We start from the raw sequence: 14,539 nt of genomic DNA on the forward strand, positions 1-14,539 counted from the left end.
TTAAATTGTCATGGCTTTGTTAATGTGTGGCTTCTGTTCTTCTATCGTATGATGGATACTAATAGATTTCATTGCTGCAAGAATAGTTTTGTACTGTAGCTTTGATTTGTTTTTCTCCAGCATCTTGTTCTTTGAAAGAAAAAGTAAGTAGTAAGGCTGAAATGCAGGTTATCCACCTGACCTTACTCAGTAGAAGACTGGACATTCCAGGAGAGCATTGTTCAGTTCTTCTAGAAGTATGTTTTCATTAACATTCCCTTAATTCTTTAATGTGTATTTTATTGTGAGGTCTTAGGATTTGCTCCTGGTTTTACATGTACAGTAACTTTTTTTTATATTTTCTTATATTTTCCCTAGCATGAGAGCACAAGGATTTGTCTCTGCAGTTGTTGACCTCCTGGAGATTCTGTTCATCGTCTTGATGGTAAGTTGGGCATATGCAGCGTCCGGGCTGCAGGGGCAACATGTGAGGTGAGGTACTGTGGGCCGATGGGGGTAGTAGTTGTTTTACTCACGGTTAGTAGTGCTCCCTGGGCCGGCGTGCAGTGAAGAGAAGGACAGCTACAGTTCCTTCCGGGCACCCTCTGTTGTCCAAGGATTTCCGCCAGATGGTGGTTGAGGTGCCCTTGGTGGAATAGGTTTTTAGGTGCCTTGGAGGCAGGGTCCCTGGTGTTCGTGACGCCAGCACCATTAGGTGCAAAGGAAGGTGGTAGAAAGGATGAGGACTCAATGGTTGTAAACAACAGAACTTTGACTTGATCAATTGTCTCAGGGTAGTCAGTACAGTTCATTTAGATAGCAAAAGTAATAATCCAAATTTTAGCTTGGCTGTAATCCTTGTAACAGGCTTGGCAATTGTAACTTGAGGAGTTCTCCTTCTCTCTATATCTGTCTAGACTTTATCCACACTCTAGCAATCAGGTACTGGATATAATTATAATTAGCAATCCCCAGAGCTGTCCCCCTATGGGCAGGCAAAAACTTCTGCTCCATTATTTGTAGAGGATGCTTTCCTAAACTCTGGTTCACAATGTCCCTAGAGGCATGTGGTAATGGACAGCTTTGCGCCTAGTCGTCCGGCTGTGTCCAGGTGCTTTTAGGCTTCTCCCGGTCACAGGTGCTGTGGAGTCCATAAACTAATACTGCTCCTATCTCCACTAGACTTGCTTCATATCCATACATTGACTCTCTGGTCTGTGCTAGGTAGCTGTAAGAAATTTGTCCACGCTCCCTCAGCTTGATCAGGGACAAGGGGTTAAAGTGGCAGCTACATATTGGACTTTTCCAGTTCACCTCCTCCATTAGCTTCCTCCCTTCTCCTCAGCTTAACTTCCTTTCTTCTGTTCTCCTGTTCCTTCAACACTGCATTAGCACACCCTCACCTATATACAGTGGATACAAAAAGTCTACACACCCCTGTTAAAATGTCAGGTTTCTGTGACGTTTTTTGCCGTCCGCAAACCGCAGATCCGCAAAAAACTGAAGCCGCCCGTGTGCCTTCTGCAATTTGCGGAACGGAACCTGCAGCCATTGATATAACTGCCTATTCTTGTCCGTTTTGCGGACAAGAATAGGACATGTTATATTTTTTTGCGGGGCCACGGAACGGAGCAACGGATGCGAACAGTTTAAACAAAGTGCAAAACCCCTTTAAGCTAGAGGGAATTATGAACAGTTCCAAATACCAGTCAATATTGGCACAAAACCTTCAGGCTTTTGCTAGAAAGCTGAACATAAAGAGGAACGTCATCTTTCAGCATGACAACGACCCAAAGCATACATCCAAATCAACAAAGGAATGGCTTCACCAGAAGAAGATTAAAGTTTTGGAATGGCCCAGCCAGAGCCCAGACCTGAATCCGATCCGAGAGCTGTGCACAGGAAAGGCCCTCGCAATCTGACAGATTTGGAGTGTTTTTGCAAAGAATAGTGGGCAAATTTTGCCAAGTCAAAATGTGCCATGCTGATAGACTCATACCCCAAAAGACTGAGTGCTGTAATAAAATCAAAAGGTGCTTCAACAAAGTATTTACTGCACACTTATGCAACCATATTATTTTATTCTTATATTTTTTCTTCCCTCTACCTAAAAGATTTCAGTTTGTTTTCCAATTGAGTGGTACGGTTTATAGGTCACATTAAAGGTGGAAAAAGTTCTGAAATGATTTATCTTTGTCTAATTTTTTTTACATCACAGAAACCTGACATTTTAACAGGGGTGTGTAGACTTTTTATATCCACTGTATATGTGGTACCAGCACCACCTGGGGGTGAATAGATGTAATGACACACTCCTCTGAAACAGCCTGTTATAAGGAATTTACAGTTATATACAGAAATACATTAGGCATATACAGAAGTTTGAAGTGCCCACGACCATTACTGATTGGGACACTGCACCTACATTTATTCCAGTGGAATCAGGGGCGTACAAAGAAATCATTGGGCCCCATAGCAAGCATTTTAGTTGAACCCCCATGCCCCATTTATAGCACATCCCAATACCCATTCCTGGCCTTACCTTTGCTCCATGAACTGTGCATGTTCCTGCGTGTTATATTGTGTGCCATCAGTGCCGGACTGGGATTACAAAACAGGCCTGGCTGTTATAATAGATGCAGTGTGTACAGGTATATAGTATATACAGCAGTGTATTGATATGTGAGGTATAAGGTATAATAGATGCAGTGTGTACAGGTATATAGTATATACAGCAGTGTATTGATATGTGAGGTACGAGGTATAATAGATGCAGTGTGTACAGGTATATAGTATATACAGCAGTGTATTGATATGTGAGGTATACAAGATGCAGTGTGTACAGGTATATAGTATATACTGCAGTGTATTGATATGTGAGGTAGAAGGTAGAATAGATGCAGTGTGTAAAGGTATATAGTATATACAGCAGTGTACTGATATGTGAGGTATAAATTACAGCTCATACCTAACATATCTGTACACTGCTGTATATACTACACATCTGTACACACTGCATTCATTATACCTCATATATCAGTATACTGCTGTATATACTGTATGCCTGGACACACTGCATTTTTTATACCTCGTACCTCACATGTCAGTACACCACTGTATATACTATTGGGGTCATTTATCAAACTGGTGCAAAGTAGAACTGGCCTAGTTGCCCATAAACAGCCAATCAGATTCCACCAACGCCTTTGGAATATGAAAGGTGGAATCTGATTTGTTGCTATTGGCAACTAGGCCAGTTCTACGTTACACCAGTTTGATAAATGACCCCATATATATCTGTACAGACTGCATCTATTCTACCTTGTACCTAAAATACCAATATACTGCTTTATATACTATATCTATGTATACACTGCATCTATTATACCTCACATATCCATACACTGCTGTATATACTATATAGCCGTACACACTACATCTATTCTACCTTGCGCCTCACATATCTGTACACCACTGTATGTTATATATTTCTGTACACACTGTACCTTGTAAAATGAAGATAAAAGTGGAGGACCTCCTCTTACCACTTCATTCCAGTCTCTATGGATCCCTGCAGAGCTCATTGTCCACTTCTAGTCCTTGCTTTTAGGGGTTGAAGGACATGTCATCACAGGTCTTGGCAGATGCACCTTTGTAACCTGGGAATTAAACCATTCTTGGTGCAGTTCCTTTGCCACGCCCCAAACTGATAAACCACTCCCACCTCAGTGAAGCCTAGCCCGCATAGCCAGCCAAGATAAAAATGGGGGGAGGAGGGGGAAGAACTTTCTGAATGGAAGGTGAGCTAGGGCCAGCCGGGGTGCTTTTCTCTCCCTCAGTCAGCCGCAGGGAGCCATGTCTGCGGCTCTAGTGACTGACTGGGGGTGAGAGAAGTCTCAGTCAGTTGCTGCAGCTCACACTCAGACAGCTCAGTGCTGCTGTCTGAGTGTGAGCTACTGAAAGGTTGGACATCCCTGTGTCTGTCCAGGGCCTGCTCTGGGCGGAGGACAGGGAGCCAGAAAACCGGACGTCTGGCCACCCTACCTCTGTAGCAAGACTTTCCACCGTCACCTAAACATAAAGATCGTTTTTTAAATGCACCCCCGATGTAGTGCTTTCATTTCACCGATTCCCCTGGAAATAGTTGGCTGTGTACTTATAGGCCTAGTTAAGGGTACTTTCACACTAGTGTTTTTCTTTTCCGGCGCTGAGTTCCGTCCTAGGGGCTCAAATCCGGAAAAGAACTGATCAGTTTTATCCTAATGCATTCTGAATGGAGAGCAATCCGTTCAGGATGCATCAGGATGTCTTCAGTTCAGTCTTTTTGACCGATCAGGCTTTTCAGAAAACCGTAGCATGTTGTATTTTTACCTTCGGCCAAAAATCCTGAACACTTTGACTGAACACCCATGACTTGCATTAACGCTGTGTGTTCCGGCAAACCGGATCCGGCTTTTGCATGTTAAACCTGAAAAATTTGAAAAAAAAGTTAAACTCCATAAATGGCGGATCCGTTTTTTCCAATGCATTTTTTCATTGTGATCAAAATCCTGATCAGGATTCAAATGTGATCCGTTTTCACAAGTTTTTCCGGATCCGGCGGGGCAGTTCCGGTGTCGGAATTGAACGCCGGATTCAAACAACGCTAGTGTGAAAGTAGCCTTAGAAAATATCAGGTACAATCACACCTCCAAAACGACATGGAGGGAGAATAGCAGCGTCGTGTGTAGCACGCTGTGGCAAATCTTATAATACTAAGCCTTGCCTCTAACTCCACCCAATGCACAGCGTTTTTCTTCCAGTTGATTCTTTGCATATTGGCCAAATTTCCGCCGATTCCCATTATAGTTAATGGGGCCAGACAGTGACGTTCTAGCTTCCGGCAATACTGGAACAGCCTGCTGAATCACTCGCGCTAGTGTGAAAATAGCCTTAGGCTAGTTTCACACTAGCGGCAGGGGAGTCCGGCAGGTTGTTCCGGCGGGTGAACAGCCTGTCGGATCCGTCCTGCTGCTAGTTCACGTGTGCCCCCGGACTGCCAGTTCGTCCCCATTGACTATAATGGGTGTGGGGGCGGAGTTACGGCGGCAGCACGGCAGTGCACGCCGAGAGGCGGCTGGACTTTTAGTCCGAATGGGTCCGTAAATCCGGATGTGGTGCAGAACAGAACGGAAGCACAGAACGGAACCCTATAGAAGTACTATGGAGTGCTTCCGTGGGGTTCCGTTCCGTGCTTTCGTTGCGCAAAAAGATAGAACTTGAAATGAATAGGATCGCGATTTGCGGTTCGCAGCACGGCCACGGGACACACACGTTCGTGTGAAAGAGGCATAAGACAGCTTTGCATAGCATTATACTAATTTATAATGCTATGTAACCCTTAGAGGTCTGGAATGTATTGGATAACACTGATAGCATGATGTCAGTGTTATGCAATACATTCCAAACATCTAAGGGCTCATGCACACGAATGTATTTTATTTCCTTGTCAGTTCTGTTTTTTTTTTGTTTTTTTTTGCGGACTGTATGAGGAACCATTCATTTCAATGGGTCCGCAAAAAAAAGGTACTCCATGTGCATTCTGTTTCCGTATGTCCATATTTCTGTTTCACAAAAAAATACAACATGTCCTATTATTGTCCACATTATTAGGGACCAGCTGTTCCATTCCACAAAATACGGAATGCACACGGAAGTCATCTGTATTTTTTGTGGATCCGTTTTTTGAGGACCTTATAATACATACGGTCATGTGCATGACCCCTTACATAGCATAATAAATCAGTATAATGCTATGCGACCTGTTAGTACTGGGAGGTCAGGACGGGAGCAGTCCTATACTCGCACAGCGAGTCAGGAGTGTGCAACTTGCTCGTCTGAAAGCGGCCTTATACTTTCTCTCCATTTATGATTCTTGTTCTGGCTTCAAAAACTGCATCAATATACCTGAATGTGAGAACCCAGCCTTTGGATATTTCATTCATTTTTATCCATCTCATCACAGGTGTGTGGTGTTTGCACGTGCTGGAATAAAGTTGAAGCAAACCAGACAAGTGTTGCAGGTAGGTTCTTGCTCCATTTTTCTTTGATATAGTATTAGTTTTGAATGAATTTCTCCCTGCACTCCTGGCATGCTGACTAATGAAGCAGCCGCCGGGAGCAATGCCTCTGTGAGCGGTAAGCTCTCACTACAGGCAGTGTAGGCAGTCAGGGTGAAGCTTTTATACGGTTTATAAGGACGTAACTGTCCTTAAATGTGGGTTTTAACAGTACGGCCACACCATTGTGTCTCTGAATGCAGTTTTGGAGGCCAAAATCAGGAATGGATCATTGCAACGGGCCCACTTGCCACACCTGGGGTATCCCTTGCCCCTTGGGAGGTTTCTACGAAATATGTCCCTCTTATAGAGCAAGTAAACATGATGCCGGTTACAGTTAAGCAATGAGGACATGGAGTACCCTTTACAGATGGTAATGTTAGTACCCAGGGTAGGATTCCCAGAGTGTGCAGGGATGGCCTACGGTCTATGTAGATGTTATATACACATGTCACAGTGTTCCTACCTGGATATCTTTGGATCCCAGACGTGATGTGGTCCAAAGCAGTGCAAAAAGGGGTAGGTGAACTTGGATGATGAATAAGTACAATAAATGGAGTCCAGACTTGTAGTAACGTTCAACAGTTGCTTTTACATGGCATAAATGGTGATCCAAACAGTTTCCAAACGGCATCTTGGTCATCAGCAGCTTTTGGCATTACAGTTTCCAAACGGCATCTTGGTCATCAGCAGGTATTGGCATAATCTGGCAGGCAATTACTTCTCTGCAACTATCTCAGCTTTGCTATGCTGCTGGAACTTAGTTTAGCTGTAGTCTGTCTCTTACTTGAATCCTAGGAACTTCTTGTCCTGGCTATAGAGTACCTCAAGCTCACTTAGGTTTGGGTGTGCACAACCTCCAGATAAGGCTGGCGTAGGACTAACAGAACCTGTCCAGACAGGACTAGGCCTGCTGCCTTCCCCTAGCAGGGGCAGGGGAGGGCTGGCAGGCTTAGTCCTGGGGGGAAAATCCTGTCAAGTGGCCCATTTTAGCCCCGCCCATTATTAAAGCCCCTCCTATATATACTAGGCCACTCCCAACAAACACTGTATAGCTAACATTCTATAGTTGAGGCCTGTCTCTACACATCATACGGAGAGGGGAGGGCCTGTCCTGGCTGCACTGCCTGCTTCACATTATACAATAAACAGCAGGCTACAGCCAGGAAGCTCCTCCGCTCTCCTCCCTCCCCAGATCCTGCTCAAGGCCTGTGGTTCCCCCCCATCATCCGCCACCCGCCCGTGGCCTGCTGCCCCCTTTCGCTATCCTCACCCAGCTCTGAATCCTCCTTCTGCAAATGGCAGGGGGAGGAACCGGAGCATCTCCTCTCCTACATAGCGCCCCATACCTCTTACATCCAGTGATGTCACCTTTGTTGTAGACGTTCTCTTTCTTTATCTTCTCCATTCAGACCAGACCGCTATGATGATTTTTCTGCCATCTCCCGTCTCTGCAGAGATTGACAAACAGACATTAGTTTCCCACATTTCCATCATCTTCACATCTTCTGAACACCCTTTCCTGCCACCCCCAATACTATACTGCAGAAACAGTCCCTCTGGAAATACTACTACCACACAGATAGTGCCCCCTTCAACAATTATTGGCACACAGTGCTCTAAAAAATAACTGCGCCCAGACACTAATAGTATAAAGATAATGTCCCCCAAAAATAATTGTTGCTAAGCTGATACTATGCCAGGGTGCCCCCAAAGTAACAGTGCTCCCCAAAATCCCCAAATATGACAGTACATGAAATACCCCCGCTTGAGCCAATGTCCCCATAATGTATGCCAGTATAAAATACCCCTATATAGTGCCCCAGTAAAGGCCCTCATAGTGCTCCTCTCCCCCTTCTCCATAGTGTTCCCCATAATATGCCAGTAAAAAAAATGCCCCTTCTTAGTGCCCCCAGCAGATGCCCCTATAGTGCTCCTCTCCCCCACAATGTGCCAGTAAAAAATGCCCCTTCTTAGTGCCACCATATGCCCCAATAGTGCTCCACTCCCCCATAGTGCCCCCAAATAATGCCCCATAGTGCCACTCTCCCCTATAGTGCCTCCCATAACCTGCCAGTAAAAAATGCCCCCTTAGTGCCACCAAATGCCATAGTGCCCCCAATAATGTGCCAATAAAAAAGGCCCCTTTAGAGCCCCCACTTCCCCATAGCCATAGTGCCAGCTCCCCCCATAGCCATAGTTCCCGCTCCCCATAGCCATAGTGCCAGCCCCCCCATAGTGCCAGATCCCCCCATAGTGCCAGCCCCCCCATAGCGCCAGCACCCCATAGTGCTAGCTCCCCCATAGTGCCAGCCCCCGTATAGTGCCAGCTCCCCCTATAGTGCAAGCCCTCCCCATAGTGCCAGCTCCCCCCATAGCCATAGTGCCAGCTCCCCCATAGTGCCAGCTCCCCCTGCAAAGCAAAAACAAACAAACCACTACTTACCTCCATCAGCAGCGATGCAGGCCTCTTCCAGCCTGTGTCCCTGCTGTGTGCTGCCCGCCTCAGGCGGCGCAATGATAATGACGTCATCGCGCTGCCTGAGCCGGCCTCTGATAGGCTGCAGGCATTAGTACCCCCCTATAGTGCCAGCCCCCCATAGTGCTAGCCCCCACATAGTGCTAGCTCCCCCCCATAGTGCCAGCCCCCATAGTGCTAGCTCCCCCATAGTGCCAGCCCCCTAAGTGCCAGCTCCCCCTATAGTGCAAGCCCTCCCCATAGTGCCAGCTCCCCCCATAGTGCCAGCTCCCCCCATAGCCATAGTTCCCGCTCCCCCATAGCCATAGTGCCAGCCCCCCATAGTGCCAGCCCCCCCCCATAGTGCCAGCCCCCCCCCATAGTGCTAGGTCCACAATAGTACCAGCCCCCGTATAGTGCCAGCTCCCCCTATAGTGCAAGCCCTCACCATAGTGCCAGCTCCCCCCATAGCCATAGTGCCAGCTCCCCCATAGCCATAGTGCCAGCCCCCCCATAGTGCCAGCTCCCCCCGCAAAGAAAAAAAAACAAACCACTACTTACCTCCATCAGCAGCGATGCAGGCCTCTTCCAGCCTGTGTCCCTGCTGTGTGCTGCCCGGCTCAGACGGCGCGATGATAATGACGTCATCACGCTGCCTGAGCCGGCCTCTTATAGGCTGCGGGCATTAGTGCCTGCGGCCTATCAGAAGAACAGGGGAGGGACACGCCTCTCTCTCCCTTGCCCCACAGCACAGCCATCTGTATCGCTGTCCTGAGGACGGCGATACAGATGAATATGGAGATGAGCGCTTCCACAATGGAAGCGCTCATCTCCTACTGTCCGCCGCCGCAATTACATCCAGGGCACATAGGAGAAAGTAGCAAGGCGCCAAAAGTAGTGGTAATAGCACTCTGGGACATTACATCATGAAAGAAGAAAATGTATAAAGGACAGATGAAACTTCTCTTTTTTTTCATTCACTCTTGGTTTTGGGTTCCAAAACTACACCAGAAAACCTTACTATGTGGCCATAGGACTCTTTCACATGAGCAAGTTTTCTGTCAGTGTGCGATTCGTGAAGCAAACGCATAGCATCCGGGCTGAATCCTGATCAATTCATTTCACACATCATTTCTGCATTCAGGAAAAATCACAACATGTTCTATATATTTTTTTATGCATATATATATATATACACTCACCTAAAGAATTATTAGGAACACCTGTTCTATTTCTAATTAATGCGATTATCTAGTCAACCAATCACATGGCAGTAGCTTCAATGCATGTAGGGTTGTGGTCCTGGTCAAGACAATCTCCTGAACTCCAAACTGAATGTTAGAATAGGAAAGAAAGGTGGGCTACAACAGCAGAAGACCCCACCGGGTACCACTCATCTCCACTACAAATAGGAAAAAGAGGCTACAATTTGCACGAGCTCACCAAAATTGGACTGTTGAAGACTGGAAAAATGTTGCCTGGTCTGATGAGTCTCGATTTCTGTTGAGTCATTCAAATGGTAAAGTCCAAATTTGGCGTAAACAGAATGAGAACATGTATCCATCATGCCTTGTTACCACTGTGCAGGCTGGTGGTGGTGGTGTAATGGTGTGGGGGATGTTTTCTGGGCACACTTTAGGCCCCTTAGTGCCAATTGGCCATAGTTTAACTGCCACGGGCTACCTGAGCATTGTTTCTGACCATGTCCATTGTCACGAACTATGGATCCGATCGCTCCGGATCCCACAGCTGTGACGTAGTGGTCTGTGACGGAGTCTGCGCACACACAGAGACCTCAAGTGACCGGGGTATTACCATTCGGCTTACACCCCCCACTACACTTCGGTAACTGCCACCACGTGGGTTCCCGGTCCACGAGCCGACTATCCGGGTCATTCACTATCACACAGATCAGTGGATGAACCGGATATCACTGACCAACCGCAGTCAATCACCCCCAGCTACAATTCCTAAATGCAATTTAACTAACTACCTGGTAACGTCTCTTCAAAGGCAAGGTACGTTGTTCAGTAGCTTAGAATATGGAAGACTTGGCCATTTAGATTTTATAATCTTTAATAAGAGATAAAAAGCAGTGCATACAAGTCTAATGAAAATGACTATAAATCTACAGAATAATAATAACAATATAAATAATCACGACAGTTCAAATGAAAGGGAAAAAGATGAAAGAATACTTAGTTTCTCTGGAGGGTTTCAGATGGTCGTTCATATGTCCTTTTTGAATCCTTGCAAACCCCTTTTCAGTATGTATCAGGGGAGACCCTCAAAGTTCTTCTGATACAGGGATATGCCGTCAATGTCCAATTAAGTGTCTGGTGATGTTCCATGGGTCTCTCTCCTCTGTCCTTGTGCACAGATTTTTATGAACTCTCCCATGGGCAGGAGACTTGCTCCTGTCAGCCAATGGCAGCAGAGTGACTGTGAAGCCTAGGGATTGGCCCCCAAGTGTTTTATGACGCCATCAAAGTTTAGTTCCTACAATGAGGATTATACTTAAGCCCGTATCTCCTTGATACGTCGGCATATTTTTATACAGAATACATATTTGCGATCCTTATTTATTTACCTACAGAATGAGACCACACACGGTAATGCTGGGACCTGTAGTTCTTCTACCACCCATAGGTCAGCTACGGAATCACATCCTCTAGTCATATTTGATACCCAATTAACCACAATACTCTGTAGAGCCTGGATCTGGTGTCAGAAAGGGCATAAGTTGATTCATAAATGAAATATGAAAGTGGACTGGTTTTATGCCCAGAGCTAATTAAGGGCTATTAGCTCTCCTCAAACCAGACCTGGAAATTAATGACGTCACGCTCCAGCCAGGCTTGACAGCGAGCTGATCTTATCTTATAGGACAGGATGAGCTGGGCCTGGTATAGCCTTTATGACCTTTTACAGCTGGCCTTACAGAGTAGTGGTAATAAAAGTGTCCATCTATATCATAGGTGACCCAGGCTTCAGGAAGATGAGAGTTCACAGTTTTTTTACATATGCCAGAAGCATATAAGATGGCTACCCAGAGGAATTATGTATGTATGCCGGCACACCTCCCTCTTTTAAAAGGTTGCCTGGGGAAATGGCCACAAGCCTATTCCACAGCAACCCAGCCATCTCCGGCCGATTCTCCCTGCCGCGACAACCCGTCGGCATTTCCATGTAAACTACCTTTTCTGTGCTGCACGGTGAAGTTGTACTGCTGCAAAATCAGGCTCCATCTCAGCAGTTTCGCATTGTCTTCTGCGAGACGTGCCAACCAGCTGAGGGGATTGTGATCAGTGATCACTGTGAAATTGCGTCCATACAAGTAGTGTTGTAGCTTTTGCAGGGACCACACAATAGCTAAACACTCCTTCTCTATTGTGGAGTAGCTGGTCTCCCTGGCCAGTAACTTACGGCTCAGGTATAGTACAGGATGCTCCTCCCCGGCCTGGTTCACCTGACTCAGGACTGCACCCAGACCAAAGGCGGAAGCATCCGTGTGGACCACAAACTTCCGCGTGAAATCTGGGGCCTGAAGCACAGGAGCACTGGCTAGTGCATCCTTCAGGGCCTGGAAGCCTTGCTCGCATTCCGGCGTCCATGACACCATCCTGGGCAGCTTCTTCTTGGTCAAGTCTGTCAGAGGCTTGGCCAGGGCGCTATAGTTCGGGATGAACTTCCTATAGTACCCGGCCGTTCCCAAGAAAGACATGACCTGCTTCTTGGTGAGAGGTGTTGGCCATCTCGTAATGGCTTTCACCTTCTCTATTTCAGGCCTCAGTGTGCCTCCTCCTACTCTGTGGCCTAAGTAAGTGACCTCATTCATGCCCAGCTGGCACTTGCTAGGCTTAACAGTTAGTCCAGCCGCAGCAAGTTTGTCCAGTACTTGCGACAGGTGCACCAGATGCTCCTTCCACGTGGGGCTATACACGGCAATGTCGTCTAAATAGGCGACAGCACATTCTTCTAGTCCTTCCAGCAAGTCATTCACAAGCCTTTGAAAGGTGGCTGGCGCATTCTTCATCCCAAACGGCATTACAGTAAATTCGTATAAGCCGAAAGGGGTGATGAAGGCCGACTTCTCCTGAGCCTCCGAGGTCAGGGGAATCTGCCAATACCCCCTGCTCAGGTCCATGATTGTCAGGTAGCTGGCTCCTGCCAACTTATCTAACAGTTCATCAATCCTGGGCATGGGGTAAGCATCCGAGGTTGTGATGGCATTCAGTTTCCGATAATCCACACAGAACCTGGTTGTCTGATCTTTCTTCGGGACCAGAACCACCGGTGAGGCCCAAGCGCTGTGGGATTTCTGAATGACCCCCGAGCTGCTTCATTTCCTCGATCTCCCTCCTGAGGTCTGCCTGGACCTCCATTGAGACACGGTAGGCGGACTGCTTTGTGGGAGCATGTGTACCTGTGTCCACATGATGGACTGCAAGGTGAGTTCTCCCGGGTTTCCCTGTAAAAGTGTCACGGTGAGCCGTCAACACTTCTAAAAGCTGAGATCTCTGCTGGGACGAGAGTTGAGGGTTGAGGGTTAATTCCACCTCCAACTCTCGAGTGTCAGCTAGCAGATCTAGTAGGGGGGTCGGCCTCCTCCCTTTCGGGCAGGCTGCAAACCGGCATAACATGTGGCGTTCTCTCGTGATGCTCCTTGAGCATGTTGATGTGAAACGTCTTCTGTCTCCTACCTCCCTCTCCAAGGCCCACCACATAATTTACCTTACTCAGACATTTGACAATGGGGTACGGCCCTTCCCATGCAGCTTGCAGTTTGTTTTGCCGCATTGGCAGCAGGACATAGACCTTCTGCCCCTCCTGGTAGATTCTCTCTCGGGCAGTGCGGTTATACCACTGCTTCTGTTTGCTTTGGGCCTGCACCATATTCTCCTGTACCAGACCTACCAGCGACTCCATTTTGTCTCGGAACCTGAGGACATAGTCTACTACAGAGACTTCAGTTCCGGCAACCTTGCCTTCCCAAGACTCTCTGATTAGGTCTAGGGGACCTCTTACTCGTCAACCATACAGGAGTTCGAAGGGCAAAAACCCGGTTGACTCCTGGGGAACCTCTCTGTAGGCAAATAGCAGGTGAGGTAGATATCGTTCCCAGTCCTTCCCTTGCGCCTCCACGAACGTCTTCAGCATCTGCTTCAACGTCTCGTTGAAGCGCTCACAGAGGCCATTTGTTTTTGGGTGGTAAAGGCTGGCTACGATATGGTTCACCTGTATTTTCCTACAGAACCCCTGCATTAGTTCAGACATGAATTGAGGTCCTTGGTCGCTGAGAAGCTCAGCTGGAAACCCCACTCTCGTGAAGATCCCCAGCAGGGCGTCTGCAACCTTGTCCGCCCTAATGGAGGATAACGCCACTGCTTCCGGGTAGCGAGTCGCGTAATCCACCAGGGTTAATATGAACCGTTTACCCGAACTGCTGGGGATGGCCAGTGGACCAATGATGTCCACGGCCACCCTCCTGAAGGGTTCATCAATTATCGGTAAGGGATTCAATGGAGCTCGGTGACGGTCTCCTGCTTTGCCAACTCGCTGACAGGTGTCGCAGGACCTGCAGTACTTGGCGACATCTGCCCCGAGGCCTGGCCAGAAAAAATTCTGCATCACCCGGGACTTTGTTTTGGTTATTCCCAGGTGACCAGCTAAGGGGATCTCATGAGCCACTTGCAGTAATTGTTCCCTGAACTGCACAGGTACAATGAGCTGCCTCTTGAGTGGCCCCACCCTACTGTCACTGTGGGAGATGTCCTCCTTATACAGTTTCCCATTGTCCCAACACACTCTGTATTTGTCTCCCTCAGTGGGAGGGCTGGCAGCTAACCCTCTTAGCTGCTCCAAGGTAGGGTCATCTCGCAGGGCCTGCTCAAAGGCGGCACTACAAGTCCCAGCCAGCTGTCCTGTGGCGAACAGGGACAGTGGCTGAGGCTCTGACGCGGTTAAGTCCACGGGGTCCAAACCGGTGGAAGGGGACACTTCC

General features: G+C 47.5%; 1 protein-coding gene across 1 annotated transcript in view; it reads left to right on the forward strand.

Moving 5' to 3' along the window:
* Positions 1 to 369: 369 nt before the first annotated feature.
* Positions 370 to 14,539, forward strand: part of ADGRD2 (adhesion G protein-coupled receptor D2) — a 381,627-nt gene continuing 367,457 nt past the window's right edge. Inside the window, exons 1-2 of the mRNA XM_044268542.1 lie at positions 370 to 424; positions 5,984 to 6,041. Of these exons, the coding sequence (XP_044124477.1) occupies positions 422 to 424; positions 5,984 to 6,041 (61 nt within the window). The 5' untranslated portion in view covers positions 370 to 421. The remainder of the gene's footprint in view (positions 425 to 5,983; positions 6,042 to 14,539) is intronic.

Source organism: Bufo gargarizans, chromosome 9 (genome assembly GCF_014858855.1).
Source record: "Bufo gargarizans isolate SCDJY-AF-19 chromosome 9, ASM1485885v1, whole genome shotgun sequence".
In the NCBI taxonomy this organism is placed as follows: domain Eukaryota; kingdom Metazoa; phylum Chordata; class Amphibia; order Anura; family Bufonidae; genus Bufo; species Bufo gargarizans.